This window comes from Calonectris borealis, chromosome 8 (genome assembly GCF_964195595.1).
Source record: "Calonectris borealis chromosome 8, bCalBor7.hap1.2, whole genome shotgun sequence".
In the NCBI taxonomy this organism is placed as follows: Eukaryota; Metazoa; Chordata; class Aves; order Procellariiformes; family Procellariidae; genus Calonectris; species Calonectris borealis.
This window is the reverse complement of record NC_134319.1, coordinates 29170508-29186530: the sequence shown is the minus strand read 5'-3', so window position 1 is coordinate 29186530 and position 16023 is coordinate 29170508. Positions and strand designations below refer to the sequence as shown.

Genomic DNA, 16023 nt, shown 5'->3' with positions numbered 1-16023 from the left:
GATTGAGAGCTGACCTGACGAGTGACTGCTGCGGGCGGCCAGCTGCCTTAGCCAGGCTGGAAACGTTTTTAGAGTTTCTGCTCGAAACAGCCGTGCGATTGCCCGTGCCCGCGGTGGGACGGACTCTGCACCGCGTCCGGGAGGGCAGCGAGCACAGATTTTGGCACAGCAGTGAGCTTGTTTCGCAGGCTCAAACCATTCGGGGCTTTACAGCACCAGTGGCAGCATGCTGGGGGGTGTGCTGGGCTCCCCCGCCAGCACCCCCAGGGTGGCCTTTTCCGAGCCCCTTCCCCAAGCCCCTGGCTTCCACACCGCCTTTCCTGCTGCCGTCCTGTTCCCAATTACTCCCAACCGTCGGCCGCCTGTCAGCTTTATGAAGACGTACCCCAGAGTTTTTCCTTAGGGTGTAATTTGCCCTGACAGCTGCCTTCATGCTGTTGTTTTCCCGGCTGGCCGGTAATGGGATTAGCCGCGTGCAAATCCGGAGGTGATGGAAGGCGAGTGGGCGGGGGGGGTGCGCTGGCCCCCTGCCGCGGGGAACCCCGTGCTGCTTCGCAGTGCTGCGGCGCCGGCATCTCGCGGGGCTTTTGATGGGATCATGCGTCTGGCAGCTCCCCCCCTGGCTTTTTTTGAGCCACCCTATAATTTTCTTGTCTAATTAGAGTCCCGTGCTAGGCTGGGTAGAGCATATTTTATAACAAATCACCTTGGCTGAGCAGGCCCTTGACGTGCACAAGGGCTGAAATACGGCCAGGGAGGGAGATTTTGCAGGACTCGCAGTTGTGCGAGTGCTGGGAAAACACCGGCCGTGCCTCCAGGCCACCGCTGCCCCGTGCGCCCCGCCAGCGCGGCACCCTGCCGCTGCTCCGCGATTTTCCTTAGTCATGTTTTTTGCGGGGGGGGACCCAGCTTGGGATGATCTGGGGCTGGGGAAGGAATTAGAGGAGGTGTCCTAACCCTTGGACCGGAGTGCCGCCAGCCCCGGGGTTGTGCCTTCACTGGTGCATCGGCTTCCCTCCCCCGTGCAAGCGTGCGTGGGGGGCCGTGACGTGAGAAGCGTGGGAGCCCCTGCCCCGCTCTGGCAAGGGGGGACAGGAGGGGAGCCGGGGGCTGCTGCCCTGGCAGATGGGCTGGTTTTCTACGCGGAAATAGCTGTTTTTTCTTGCTGTGTTAGCAAAACAAACCCAAATCGGCTTATGTTACCCGCCCTGCCTGCTCAAATGCCGGTGACTTTTCCAGTCATTACTCCGGTAATCACTGGGGGCCAAGTTGCTCGAGGGGGATACCTGGGCAGGCAGCGTGTGCCCACAGCTCTGGCATGCTCGGGAGCTCTTGCCTCGCAACCCTGCCCTAAGAGCTCGGGAAACTCTTGGGCGGTCCTTGGGGGCTATGAGGACCATGCACCAAATATGCTGTAGATGGACCCGGGGAGCTGGTGCTGGCTCTCGCCGGTGCTGGCTCTCGCTGGTACTGACCAGGGAGGGGACTCTGGCCATAACAACACCACCCAAACAAATAAACGGGACCAGGTTTTCCTGAGAGCCGTTGCTATGCCATCGGGGAGCGTTGGCGCCTGATGCTCCAGGATGGAGCCTCACCCACAGATTCCTATCAGAGGGCACAGACAGCTGAAGCATGCTCTGCTCTAATAGTTAAATTAGCTGGAACAAGGCCTCCAGATAAGATAAAGCTGTGGTTTGCTGAGGAGGCTGTTCTGCGTTGGCGTTGGCTGGGTTGTTTCCCTGGCAGGCTACAAACCTTGCTTTGAAGCAGTGCTTGGGCTGGGACCTGGCTTTGCTGAAGACACCACCCCTGCCCCTCTCCTGCTGCTCCTTGGAGCTGTCTCTGCCCAGCACCAGAGCTTGCCCGCTGCCTGCCCTTGCCTGTGTCCGCGGGCACGGTGCCACGGGCAGCGTCCCGCTGCAGAGGGACGAGCTGGCCGCTGCTCGCTGCTGCTCTGAAACAGCTCACAGATGGTCGCAGCATGGTTTTGGCTCCCGGGGGGGACCCTGGATGGCAGAAGGAACAGTGACCCCAAACGTCAGGCTGCCGCAGCGTTTCCAGCCAGCTCCCTCCAGCGCGGGCCGGCGGGGGCTCGGTTTATTTCCCCCCTGCAGCACGCTGATGGGTTTCACACCCCGGCATTAGGAGTGTTTATAGACTCGCTCCCTGTAAAATGAGCAAGAGGCCACATCCCACGGGCTCCCGAGGCGCTGCCGAGCTCCGGGAGCACCTGCAGCCCTTCCTCCTCCCTGCCAGGGGCCCTCCGCCAGACGGCTTTGCTGTGCTGCCCTGCCGCCGTGCACGCCTGCTGATCGATGGGATGAGAGCGGGGTAGGGCGACGAGCAGGACGCATGCATGGCCCCGGCGGGGTGCAGAAACTGGGGCGGCCGACCCGCAGCATCCTTCACCTGATACTGGCTCACCGTAATTCCTGTACAATTGCACGGCGTACCATGCGCCGACACCACGCTTCGGCTCGCCCCTTCGTGAAGCAGGCTGGGGGTAGCCCAAGGTGTGCTCATCCCCACAGCAGGGCAAGATGGGCTAAACCGGGGGGGCTGGGAGGGGTGGCTGCCAGGCGTAAAGTGGCAGGGCTGGCAGAGAGCAGCGCGCGGCTCGGCGGCGCCTGCTTTGTGAGAGCTGCTGCCAGTTTTGTGCCCGCTGTGCTGTGTGAACGGTCTCCAGTCAGTGCGTGGGGGAACCGCTGGGCTCTGCTTCAGCCAGGTCAGTGGGTGTGCGGTGCCATGCGGGGGCACGGGCTGCCCCAGCTGGGGCGGGAGCGTTCCTGCCACAGGAGGAGCTGGGCTGAGTGGTCCGTGGGGACCGGCCGCAGGGCTGGGCCAGCTGGAGGAGACCTGCAAGAGGCCAGTTTTCAGCTGCCCGTTGGCACAAAACCTGCCTTAAAAGGGAGCGCAGCTGAAGACGGCTGTCCTAGCTGGGCAGTGGCCTCAAAGCAGCCTGGCACCATGTGTGAGGGGAAGCAGGGCCACCGGAGAGGGGAGAGGACATGCCCTCTCCACTGTATTTCGTCAGGGTGCCAGCTGCACCCAGCATGGTGCAGGGAGGGGGTCCCAGCCCGGGCAATGCAGCCGGGTGCTCACCGGGTGCTGCGGCTTGGCGCAGGGGCACGTGGTGTGGCTGAAATACGGCGCTTGCATGTGTGTGGTGCCTCGGGGTGGGAAGGACAGGGTGGAGGCAGCAGCCCTTGCAGGACACCTCTCTCCTCCCATGCTGTAAGACACTGTCTCAGCGTGACTCACACCTTAGCCAGGAACGGGCTTCCCAGCGATGTCCCTGCCAGCGTGGGCTGCTGACAGCCCTGCTGAGCCCAGCGGTGCCCTTGCAGCAGCGTGCCAGAGGCGCTCCCCAGCCTGCGGTGGGGCTGCCAGCAGGTGGGGTGAGCCCGGGACCAAGGGCAGCAGCGGGGAGCATCAGCAGGACAAGGGCTCCCGCTGGGAAGGGAGGCTGGAGCCAGGCTGGGTCATAAAGCAATCCCAGCTGAACCATGAACTGCGTTTCCAGGCGCAGCTTGCCGCCTCTCCTCCTGCACCCACGGGTGGGCTCCGGTGTCAACAGGGCCCTGTTTGTGCCGCTGGGAGGGCGAGGGTGCCCTGCATTTCGGGAGGCAGACACTAGGCGTCCTGGCTCTGGGTTTCACAAGCCCTCATGACCTTTGCAGCACAGCAACGTGCCCTGGGGAGGATTGTTTCATACAAAACAGACCTTTGGATAGGCTTTTCATTTCCTTCGCAGCCAGGCACAAAGGAACAGCAAGTCCTTGCTCCTAATAAAACGATAACAGTCAGCGACGCAGATGGGCTGGTTCTCCATGGTAAGCGGAGCCGTGTCCCGCACCCACGCCATTCCCGAGGTCCTGCAAGAGGGGGGTACAGTCCTATAGCTCCCTCCTGCTTCATCTCGTACCCCAAACTTCCCCACAGGCAGGAGACACTACCCAAGGGTCGACTTTTACACTCCCTTGGGAGAAACAGATCTGTGCTTGGAGGGGGTGAGCCCTGGTGGTCACTGCCCCATGAATCTTTATCTGGGAGCGTGGTTAATTGACAGATGCCAATCATACCTCCAGCCCCACTCAGAGCAGGGCTCTCGGCCACTCGCACAGCACAAACATGGGCAGGGAGCAGGCAGGGAGCCAGGGTGCAGCGACTCGGGGTGCAGAGGGGGCAAGACTGCAGAGTGTGGGGTGTGCAAGGGGGTGTGGGGAGCAGTGGATGTAGGGGTGCAAGGGGTATAGGGGTGCCAAGGTGTAGGGCTGCAGGATGCAAAGGGCACGGTGGTGCAAAGGGTGAAAGGGGTGTGGGGTGCAGGTGGAGGGATTGCAGGGGGCAAGGGGTGCAAGGGGTGTAGGGCTGGAAGTGGTGCAGGATGCAAAGGGTGCAGGGCCCCACCCTGGGAGCCCCTGCAGGGCTGTGCCCTGGGCGGGTGCCTCCAGCTGCGGGCGGGGCCGCACATCTGGGCGGGGCGGGGCGGGGCGGGGCGGCCGGGCAGTGACTCCGGCGGGGCCGGCGCGGAGCATCTCACAGTCGGTGCGAGCGGCGCCCCGAGCGAGCCGAGCCGAGCCGAGCCGAGCCGAGCCGAGCCGAGCCGAGCCGAGCCGAGCCGAGCCGACAGCATGCCCAAGTGCCCCCGCTGCCAGAAGGAGGTCTACTTCGGTAAGGGCTTCCTGCTCCCTCCCCGGCCGCCTCCACCCCGCGGGGACCGCAGGGCTGTTGGGCTGCTTAAGCCGGAGTGTCCTCATGCTGCATCCCGCTGGGCTTCGGGTCCCCGGGCACCCCGGTGCTGCGGGTCCCCGGGGTGTCCCGGTACTGCATATCCCGATGCTGTGGGTTCCCGGGGCACCCTGATGCTTACGGGTCCCTGTGCACCCCAGCGCCACGGGTCCTGGGTGCTCTGATGTTGCGCGCCCCAGCACTGCAAATTCTTGGGGTGCCCCAAAGTTGCACACCCCTGCCACTGTGGGTCCCCGGGGTTCCCCGGCTGGGTGGCCCTGTAAATCCACTCAAGGAGAAGGTGCCTCGCTGCACGGTGTGGGGTGCAGTGGGTATCCCCAGTCTGCGGACGGGGCCGTGGCATGGCATGGGAGCTCAGCCCTCTCCTTCCCACCATTGCCCGCAGCCCCGTGCCAAGGCAGGCAGCTGGGCCAGCCCTGAAGACTGCTCAGTTTGGAGCCCAAAGGCCCAGCTGATGCAGCCTGCTGCTCTGAAAGCCTGGGCAGGCGAGCCAGCACCTTCCCAAGGGCAAATCCTGCCCTCGGGCACGTGCCTGGGTCAGTGGGTTGCCCACATGTCCTGTGTGGTTTAGCACAGCAAGATGACAGCCCTGGGATGTTATTTTTAAGCATAAAAATAAGAGCCGTGAGCCTTGTTGGACTTCTGTCTGCTGCTGGGCTTCAGGCAGATGTCTTCCCTCTGAACCGGGGCCCTGAAGCTCCAGGCTCCTGCCCCTTCTGGTGCCCTGGTCCTGCTTTCCTGCCTGAGGGTATTTGGGGTGTTTGAGCTTCTCACCCTGCTGGCAGCAGCTGCTGGAACAGGCAGGCTCCATCTGCCAGACCTCCCCTCTTCTCTGGTTTAGCTGAACTTGGGGGGGTTTGCTGGGAGCAGCTTGTACACACTCCCTGCTTTTTAATTTACTAGAGACGAGGGATCTGTGACTCGAATGCCGTCCCTGACTTCTGCTCTCTCTGCCTTGTTTCTGCTCTGCTTGTGCATGTGCCCCATCTTCCACTTCTGCTCTGCCAAAGAATTTGGAGGCTCAAACACAGGGGCTGCTCTCCCTGCCAAACAGCCGTGTCCGTTAGCGATGCCCACCCTGGTTGTTGTGCTGGGGCTGGCATGGGCGCTGCCTGGAGGGCTGCTGGGGACGTGGCTCCTGCGATTGGGGAACATCTCTGCCTAAACTTGAACTCACCACTTGCAGCCAGGCTTTGAGGTTGGATTTTAGCAGGGTACAGTTCAAGGCTTCCTCCCGCGACCAAGGGTCCTGGGGCACCTCATTTACCCACGTGGCTTGATGACAGGAACTACTGAGGTGCTGGTGTCAGTGTCTGCCTTTCCCGTGTCCCTGTGGATCTGTTTCGATCCCAGATGAGCTGGGTTTGCCGTGCCCACAGGCGCGGCCGCGGAGGTGCCGTGACGGGGCAGTTTGGCCAAGGAGGGGTTTGGCCAGGTGCTTATCAGGCTGCTCTTACGAAACCATCTCTATTGATGCAGAGGCTGAAGAGGGTTCAAGAGCGGCTGGAGGACCGAGCTCGCTGCCTGATTTCTGTGCCTGGATATAATGAGTGCTGGCAGAGGAGGCAGAGCAAGCCCTGCTCCAGGGCACCCCGGGGCTCCTGGAGCCTGGCAGTCATGCTCGGGCATGCCTTGGGCTGCTTTTGGACAAATCATGTCTGTAGACAAGAGGGGTGAGGGAGACATGATGCCAAGAGGACTGGGGATGGCGTTTGCAGGGCCACCACCAGCTTTCCAGAGGAATCTTGCCTGCGTGGCAAGGGGGGGGTCCCCGCAGCCTTGGCAGAGCTCCTGCCTGAGTGTTGGTGCAAATGCTTGTGCAAGAGGTAGGGAGGCTGAGCTCCGTCCAGAAACCCTGTGACAGGAGGGCCCCACCGTGGGCCAGGCTCGCGCTCCTGGGGCTGCCAGGGGGAGGACGCTGTGGCCCCTGCCAGGCTGCGGGCACAGGAGGCTCTTTGTGCCGCTGGGGGATGGCAGCGGGGCCGCCTCGTGACATTTGGGCACTGCCCCCGCTCCCACCTCTGCAGCCGCCGGCTTGCTTCTTGCGTAAGCTGTTGTGGGCATATTTGGACTCCAAAGAAGAGATGCTTCAGGCTGCCGATGGCCCCCCCGGGGCAGGCGCTGCCAGCAGCAGCTCGGTCCCATTGCTCGACCTCCTTTTGCAGGCATGGGGAGAGTGCTCGGACCTGGCTCTGACAGGGTTCCTGTGTAAAGCTCTGTTTTATCACTTAATAAATCCCCAGGAGCGCAGCTGCCAATAGGACGAGCACATGCGTCTGCAGAAAATACCCTCCGCCCCCACTGTGCCACAATTAAAAGCCACCCTGTTTTCCCCGCTCTCTCCATAAACACGTCCTGGCCCCAGCACACAGCACGTTGTCCCCCCTGCAGCTGCCTGAGCCCCGGCCAAGCTCCAGCCCCACTCTGGTTTGCCATGGTGTGTGTCAAATCGGAGCTGTGGCCGGAGCGCCAGCGGCTGGAGGGGACCGGTTTGGGTCGGGGCAGGGCATGGCGATGGCTTTGCCTCCCTGGTCCTCGCCAGCATCCCCCCTTCGCCCCTGCCAACTCTAGTGATCACCTGGCTCCAGCTGGCTGGGCAGAAATTCATCCCCTTGCAGGCTGATGTTGGAAGGTGGGAGGCCCCTAAATCTTTGGAAGATGGATGGAAATTGTTCCGTCCACATGGATTCACCCTGGGCATAGCACTGCGGTTTCGGATCTGGGCGCCTGGATGTGCATGGTGATGCGTGTGCACGGCGAGCACTTGGGTTTGAAACACGGTGCTCTCTCTCCTGGACAAATAGACTTGAGAAAATGCCCAAAAATGTCCTCCCGAGGGTTGGTGGCAGGGAGGCCAACCTGCCAAAACTGATCAGTGCCTCAACTAACCCATCTCCTTTCTGTGGCAGCCGAGAAGGTGACTTCTCTGGGGAAGGACTGGCACCGGCCCTGCTTGAGATGCGAGAAGTGTAACAAGACCCTGACGTCTGGAGGCCATGCAGAGGTGAGGTTTGCGGTCCCCTGCAGCTAGGGGCTGCCGGCGGGGTGGGATGGGCAGAGATGGAGCTGAAGGGTGGTCGGGGCTGATGCTCTTTCTCTCTCCCTGCAGCATGACGGCAAGCCGTACTGCAACCACCCCTGCTATGCTGCCTTGTTCGGGCCCAAAGGTAGGGTCGCTGTGGCTGGAGTGGTGGGAGGGAAGGGAAGGGGGCTCAGGGCACCTGCATCCCTCGGTGCGCTCGCCGTCCCGCGGCGAGGCTGACCCTGCTCTGGCTCTTTTCCAGGGTTCGGCCGGGGAGGAGCCGAGAGCCACACGTTCAAGTAAACCTCAGGTTGGTGCCTCCCCTCGGAGCTCCCCTCCTGCCTGCGGCTGGGCGGGCTGGCCGGGGCTGTCCTCCCCAGGCAAGCGGGGAAGGCAGGCACGCCACGGCGTCTCTGTGGGCTGGCTGTGACTCCCAGCCCTCGCGCCGGTGCTCGGGAGCAACCTACTGGGTGCCAGCTCCTCCTCTCCAACCAGCCCCAAGCAACCGTCAGCACCCGCTTAGCTCCGGCAGCGGACACCGAAGGCTTTTGCTTTGTGGCCTGTCGGCAAAGACGGGGTCTGTCCCGGAGCACCGTTGTCCCTGGGATGTCTCCGCTCCCAGCCCAGCCTGACTTCATCCGCCCCTCTCTTCCATCCCTCTCCAGGTCTGACGGCCAGGGTTCCCAGCACAGCCCGAAGACAGCATAAATGTACCGCGACAGACATGCATTTTTGTTTTTAATTCACTCTGTACTAGACTAGCACATTAAAAGCAATAAGTAACCGAGGCTGGGGCTGGTGTGGAGAGGGGCTCCGCTCCAGGTGGAATGCTGCCGGGGTGGGGGCGTTGGGACGCCCTGCTGGATAGGAAATTTGGCAGGTATTGCTGAAGGCCGCCTGGAGAGGAGACCGCACCCTTCCAGCCAAAACCCAGCCCTGCTTCTGGCACCCAGCTCTCGTGGCTAGGCCCACAGTTGTATTCTCAGTCTTTAATAAACCCAGTCCGAAAGATGCTTCCCCCATGTAGCAGCTGTGCTCTCTGTAACAGGGGTCCCGCAGGACTCCCTTGCGAAGCGCTTGCCGCTTTCTTGAGGACCCAACATGGCCTCTGGATCAAGCCCCACACCATGTGAAGGCTCCATGTGCTTTTGCTCCTGGTGTGCGCAGGGTCCTGCCCGTGGCTGCCCACCCCAGGGGCTGCCTGAGCCCTGCGGGATGAGAGCAGCCCCCGGGTGCTGTGGGCACTGGGGCTGAGCATGCCCCAAGGGAAGGGCTGGTGGGTGTCATGCCAGTGCTTCTCCAGGGTCAGGGTCTCCCTGGGCTCGGGGGGAAGGTCCTACCCCACCCATGGCCTCACTGGGTCTGTGTCAAGTCATTTGCAAAAGTCTAGAGCGGGGTGGCTCCCGCCGTGAGCCACCTCTTGTTGCCTGTGGCTGTCTTGGGGTTAAAGCATGCAGTGCTGCTGGACAAGGGTCTGAGAGTGCTGACCCACAGTCTCTCCGGCACTCAGCAGCCTCCTGGCCACGTCCCAGCCCCTGGCAGTGCCTGCTGGAAAGCCATGCCCCGGGGCAGCCCCCAGGTCTTTGCTCCTGGATCTGAGATGGCACTTCGCAGCCCGCAGTTGGGGCAGGGAAGTGTCTTGCTGGGAGGTGGTTACTGTCACATCAGGCAAACCTGGTGTTTGCTGCTTTTGCTCTGAGCAGCCATACAAAAAGGCCAATGCAAATTTATACAAATAAAGCGGGAGGTTACCTGGGAGGCAGCGCCAGCCTCCCTCGGTGGGGAAGGTAAAGGTGCGGTATTACAAAGCGAGAGCTGGCTTGCAAGCGCTTTGCTCTTCTATGTTTCAACCTCTTTGCCCTGCTGGAAGAACAGCACTGACAGTAAAAGATGTCGACTTGAGGGATGTTTCTAAAATGGTTTCTTAACCATGTCTTTCCCTAACCTGAACCACCCTATTTACATATTCAGAGATACTTCACAACACACTGGGATATTTTTGTCTACGGTTTATGCGTGCATTTCCTTAGAGACTGCTCTGCATCTTACTGTCACGCTGGCCGTACTGGGACTTGGCCAAAACCCTCAGGGGTCAGAGGTACATGTCTAATGTCAAAATCTTCAGTGTGAAAAGCAGCCTGATCTGATAAGCATTTTAAAACTTCCCGTGTGCTTGATGCCAAAAGGCTCTGCACCCGCTAGGCACAATTTAGCGGGACAAACGCGGCCAGCCGGCGCTGCCTCGCCTCCCACCCAGTTAGCACAACAAACGCAGGCGTCCGTGTCAAAGGCAAACCCTGGCTATTGCTGTGCGGCCACCCCCATGCCTCCCAGCCAGCCAGGTCTCACAGGGCCCCCTGCCCTCCCGCTTCCACGGCTGCCCTCGCCAGCAGCCTCCCCGGGGTGCCAGCACCCACGGCTCCCAGCCAGCGAGACACGGTCCTGCTCTGCACCTCCGCTGGCACCCAGCCCGCCCTGGGGCACTGGGGACGTGGCTTTCCTCTGCAAACCGGGCTTCAAAGCAAACTAGTGATATAATCTCAGCAGCCTTGAGCGTGCCAGTGAGATACCGTTTACCCTCAGCATTAAAAATAATGGCAAACACAAGCCTTGTCATCCTCTGGGCTTGCATAAGTGTATCCAGCTGGGAAAGGGACCCGTGAATTGGGCTCCCGGTCTTTCCCAACAGGGCCTGGCACCAAAACTTTTCAGGAGCAGCTAATTCCAGGTGCAAGGGGCCAGGCTAGAAGGGACAAGCAGGGAACGAGCAAGAGATATTGAAAAGCAAGCGCTGCTTGGGGAGAGGCTGGGGTGATCCAGCCCATCGGCTGAAAGCCCTTTCTGTGGGCAGTGGCCGCAGCTGTGGCAGGACGCAGTGTGTTGCCGTTCTCAGCGTGCTGCCTGGTTTGTTTTGGTCCCTGCCACTGATTTGCAGTGTAGGGGTGGTGGCTGGGGATGGCTTTCCCTGCCCTGGGTGCATGGAGGGATGTAGGAACTGTGCAAGGTCTGTGCAGCCTCAGGAAAACTGCAAAAAAGCTAAACCCGATCCTGCAGCTGCCTCCAGCAGGCTCTGGGAATAAGCCCTCGGGCATTGATTCCCAGTGCAAAAAGCTCCTTCAGGCTGTCCTATTTCTCTGCCCGCCCTGCAAGAGGCACTCCCACTGAGATGGCGTTTAGCCCCTGGACTTGCTGTCAGGATCCTCCCCTCCCAGTGCTGTGCTCCTACAAGTCACGCTCTCTGCCTGCTCCAGCCTTGATGCCGTGTGGTTGGGCAGTTCAGGAGTGGGTCACAGCCGCAAGGAGCCTTGGTCAAAGAAAATACATGATAAATTGATTTTTTAAAACTCTCTTCAGTCTTTGGAGAGGAAGCAGAAACAGCTGTATCACATTTGGATAGGAAATCCGCGCCCGAGCCAGGCACTCCCCTCCGATGCGCAGCGAGGCTCGGCAGCGGCCGGCGTGCCGGGGAGGTGGGCTGTCAGCAGACACAATCTTTTCTCCATTGAGCAGTAAATCTCCGTGGCCTGGAGCATGAGCTGCGCAGACAGGCAGCAGCGTGGCTTCCAGCGCAGCTCGTCTGCCATGCTCTCGGCTCTGAGCCCCGGCGGGAGCTGGGGACGGGCAGGGACAGTCCCTTCCCTCCCAGCGCGGCGATGCCCTGGCTGTGCTGCTCCTGCAAGAGGGGAGACAGTGAGAGCAGGGTGCTCAGCGCAAATCCCAGCTTTTCGGGGGGAGCAGCCGAGGGATGCTGGCTCGGTGTGCCCTACCCGCTGTTCCCTCCACTCGAGGCAGAGGGGAGACCCTCGGGAGGTGGCTGGCAGCCCCCATGTCCCGCCTGGTCACCAGCCAGCAGCCACGGGGATATCGCTGCTCTCGCAGGTGGGGTCAGGGCACGGCCCCAGCCCCGAGGTGCCCATCTGGGACAGCAAAAGGTGTCAGATGATTTCCAGCATGGTGATGCCCAGCACGAAGGTCCCCTGCTTTAGTGACCTGAAACACCACCGTTGCTGACCCCGGAGGAAGGGACTGTGCTTCCTCTGCCATTATTTCGGAAGCTTGGGCTGAGATCAGTGAAGTTTGTGGATTGCTGAGCCTTGGTTGCTATAAACACTTCATCACTGTGACAAAAAAAACAAACATCACCCGTTCCTCTGACAGCTGGGTGCGGGCGAGCCCCAACGCCCTGGGGAGGGAAGCAGAAGAGGTTTTGGCAAAGGACAGGAAACAGGATGGGTTCAGAAACCAAACTGCCGCTGTTCCCCGCCCCGGCTCTGCGGCTTTCTGTACAGAAGAAAAAAGGAGAGGGGACAGAAAGGGAGCTGGGGGGTCCTTTAGCTGATCTATAAGAGATGGGGGTGTTGCTTCAGCCCCCAGTGGAGGCAGAGTGCAGGCAGGAGGGGCCAGTGTAGGTTGCCTGGCCCTGCATCTTCCTCCCAGCGCAGATGGAACAGACCTTAATCCGAAGAAGGGGACAGATGTGTCCCCGAGCCCACAGCTGGCAAGGGGGACGGCTTAGGCTGGAAGCCTTACGCAGGGTGCTGCCCTCAGCATTGCTCCCTAGAGCTGTCCTTAGCGAAAGCAGCAGCCTGGGGACAGGGCCGTGTCCTGCCAGTGTGGCCGCGGGAGCGGGCTGCAGCTCACATCTGGGCTAACACGTGCTGGGGAGCCGGGGGGTCTGGTTCAACGCTGCCCCGCTGAGACACCAGCGGGGCCACCGAGCCTCCCCTGCCAGCTCTGATGAGGACATTGATGTGACACCTCCGGCACTTCCCTTGCGGTGATTTTGTGTCTTATCCGTGCAGGCTCCGGCGCCTCGGGGCCACGGCAGCCCCTGCGGCACCAGCGGGGCCAGGCACCTGCCGTGGGGCGAGCGGTTTGCTTCCCTGCCGGTGTGTTTCTGCAAATAAAGCTGCGTCCCCTTCAGGGACAGGCAGGGCGCAGGCAGGGCTGGGGCAGTGTGACACGGGGGCTGCGGTGCAGGGGTTCCTGCTCTTTGCTGCACGGGGCTCATGGGGACAAAGCCAGTCTGTAACTGGTGGTACCCAGCTCATCACCGCTTCGGGTATTTTTAAGGCTGATTTGTGTTAAGTTCAAAAAGCACTGGTATCTTATGGGAGAGCAGTCGAGAAAGTGTCTGCCCATCTCCTAACACCTCAGAAATCTGCCGTCTTACCTGGGTGATGGTAAGAGGGACCGTGCAGCTGAAGTCGGGCAGCGACAGCTCTGCAAGCTCATGCGGCGAGCTGGGACTTCCCGGCCCAGCTCTGCAAAGCAGCAGGTTGGGGAAGCCCCGTCCCACCAGCGGAAACAGCTTTGCAGAGGTGGCAAAGAGGGGGTCAAACCTCGTTCCTGATGGAGAACAACATCCCCAGCAAAGGGGAATGAAGCAGCTGAAGATACTGAAGGCAGAGGGGCTCTGGGTAAGGGAGACGGCCAGGGCTGTAACGAGAAGCGGACGAGACCATGAACCATGGTACTGGAGGCTGAGATCTGACCAGAGAGCAAGGAGAGGAGGGGACGGGCTGTTCCACCATCACCCCATCCCTGGTGCTGACAACCCAGTGTTAGAGGGGAGCGGGGCGAAGAGCCTTGGGGATGTTTGCCAGGTTCTGGGTGGCTTTCCCCAGCAAGGAGCCTGAGAAGAAAAGTTGGCATCAGGCACTAGAGCTGTGTTTTACTTTCACACCTCTTGTGTTATTTTCAAGGAAACAGGGAGAGTTTCCAAGAGGGAAGGTATAAGAGCTTCACACCAAAGCCTCTGTCTGTCTTTGGCGAGTCTTGGGTTAAAGGCCCACGGGGGGAAGAGGGCAGAGGGAGTTTCCCTCCGTGCAGAGGAACGTCAACTTGGCTAGTTAAGTAAAAAGGAAAGGGTGAAATTCCTGAGAACAGAGAATTGCAAGATCTCAGATCTTTTTATTCTAATCCTTACCAATTCACTTATCATTCTGAAAGTGCAGACCCTGCATCAGAGGGCCTGTAACGCCAACGCCTACAGTAAGCATCCAACTGCCGGGAGCTGACCTTGACTTTTGGTGCTACAGCCCACCCACAGGCCTGCGCAGACTAATTCACTGTGTCCAGGAACACCTGCGCTGGAGTATTTGTGTGGCCGTTACGGTCCCTCTCGGGGACCCAGTGATCTGTAACTGTTACGTGATGCGACTCGGCGTGCTAAACGTGTGCTGGCCATCCCAGCGATATCAGCACCCCTCGCACCCCCCAGCGAGGACGGTGCCAGGCGGCAGCTCATTGTTCTCTGGCAAGGAGATGCCTATTTGCCGCTCTGAGCGTGCTGACAGCTGGACTACAACAGCAGAGGTCCCAGGGTGGCCGTCTGGAAGGCACCATCCTCCCCCCAGCCAGGGAGGGCTACTCGGCTGACGGAGGCACAAGCCCCCCCGCTACACAGGCACTCTGCGTTCACAGCCCCGGTGCGGCTCTGCTCCTTCCTGCTGCCATGATGTTCGCCCTGCTGCCAGGCCGTGCCTTTTCCCACTCGGGTTAACGCGGCGTCCCAGCGAGGGGAGAGAACGCGTGTATAAAAGAGCCGGGAGGGCGTTGGGAAGGAGCTGGAAACGTTTGCAATAGGAAGCGGCGCAGCCTGCCTGATCTGCTCAGGGTGTGAAGCGTTACGGCCACCCAAAGCCTCCCTCGCAGGGGCAGGGAGCGCGGCTGCGCGCTGCTCTGACGGCTGCTGCGGGGAGGAGAGGGGAGAGGAGCGAGGAGCTCTCCGGCTGCCCTGAGCTGGCGGCGGAGCGTGGGAAGCACCGATGCATGGCCTGGGGGCCTGCCCGGCAGACAGGCTGGCTCCCGCCTGCGCCTTCACGGGGATAAAAGCATTAAAAAAAAAAAAAAAAAGAGCAAAGGGGTTGTTTTCCTAGGAGGAGAGCTCACACCTTCCCCTTGGCAGGGCTGGGCCGAGGTGACATCAGGAAGCCGTGCTGCTGCCGGAGCGAGCAGAGATCGCCGTTATCGCATACAATCTGCATGAGGCAATGGGACGCGGCCGTCATCTCTGGCAACGGCCGCAAACAGTGGGGCCGTCTGCGGCGGCGAGTTGCCATGGCGCGGGTGCAAACAGGCGCCCTCGGCCCTGGCTGAGTCACCCGGGGCGGAAATGACCCCAGCTGACACATCGCGCCGAAAACGGCCGGCTGTGCGGCTGCGCGGCATCCCGCGAGCCCCGGGAACCGAGGGAGAGGGCGAAGCCCGGCGACCTCTCCCCAGGAGGAGCATCCCTGGCCTCCCAGTATGTGCCCGGACCTTCCCTTCCCGTTGTGGTCTCCACCCCGCGCTCGCTGCTGGAGCAACCCGCAGCTCGGCTCTCCCAAAACTGCCTGGGCGCCGGGGCAGAGCTGGGGCGCCCGGAGGAGTGGCCGGGCAGGTCCAGCTGATGAGCAGCTCCGTCCTGCTTCCCCTGCCGTACAGAGGATCCTGGAGGCTTCCACCGGTCTCCTATGACCGCACATGTGCACACGGTGACATCAGAGCGGTGTGCTGACGTCAGCCAGTCATCACTTGTTTGCATCTGTCAGTCCCCGTGGGACTGGTGCTCGGGACAGGGGAGGTGACAGTGGCCTGGATGCAGCGGGGCAGGGGCCCTGCTGCTGGTGGGGTGGCATCGCCCTCCCTGCTGGGACAGCACGCCGGGGGGTGTCACACTGTCACCTCCTTCATCTGTCCACAGCACAAGGTCCATCTCTGCAGCAGGAAACCATCGCCTTCCCATCGGCTTCTCCCACCCTGGGAAAACCGCCCCGGCAGCCGGCAGAGCAGATAAGTGGGGCCTCACATGCCGGGACCGAGCCCCCGCCGCGCTGTGCCGCGCTGGAGAGGCTGGGATTTGCCGCCTGGCGTCCGACTCGCCCATGGCCGGGTGCCAACCCTCCGCAGCGCCAGGCGTCTTCTGTCAGCTGCGCCCACGGGGCTGCGTGCCGGGGGAGCCGCGGGGCCGGGGACCAGGGGATGCCGGCCAGGAGGGCGGCCAGCCCGACTCCAGGGCGCCTCGGGGCTGGTCCAGCCAGCGGGACAGAGGGGCAACACGGGGCATCTCGGCATGCCGGGATGGCGGGCATCCCAGCTGCCGCTCCCATGCCGGGTGATGATGCTCGCTGGCCAGGGGACTGGTGCGTTGGCTGGAGGACAGGAGCCCAGAGGCGGGGTGATGGGCAGGACCACCCACCGGTGCGTGCACTGGGTGCTGCAGGAGAGCCCTTGTCTCGGCAGCAGTAGAGCAGGCAGCTGCC

General features: G+C 61.6%; 1 protein-coding gene across 1 annotated transcript; it reads left to right on the top strand.

The window, feature by feature from the left end:
* The first annotated feature begins 4504 nt into the window (after positions 1 to 4504).
* CRIP1 (cysteine rich protein 1) lies at positions 4505 to 8794 on the top strand. Its single transcript, XM_075156618.1, has 5 exons — positions 4505 to 4677; positions 7665 to 7759; positions 7865 to 7922; positions 8040 to 8087; positions 8443 to 8794. Exons 1-4 carry the CDS (start codon positions 4638 to 4640, stop codon positions 8078 to 8080), a joined length of 234 nt encoding a protein of 77 aa, XP_075012719.1. The 5' UTR covers positions 4505 to 4637; the 3' UTR covers positions 8081 to 8087; positions 8443 to 8794.
* The last annotated feature ends 7229 nt before the right edge of the window (positions 8795 to 16023 follow it).

Coding starts and splice junctions, on each gene's coding strand:
- CRIP1 (XM_075156618.1), top strand. CDS start 4,638: ATGCCCAAGTGCCCCCGCTGCCAGAAGGAGGTCTACTTCG. Junction 7,760..7,864: donor CGTCTGGAGGCCATGCAGAG/GTGAGGTTTGCG, acceptor CTCTCCCTGCAG/CATGACGGCAAGCCGTACTG. Junction 7,923..8,039: donor TGCCTTGTTCGGGCCCAAAG/GTAGGGTCGCTG, acceptor GCTCTTTTCCAG/GGTTCGGCCGGGGAGGAGCC.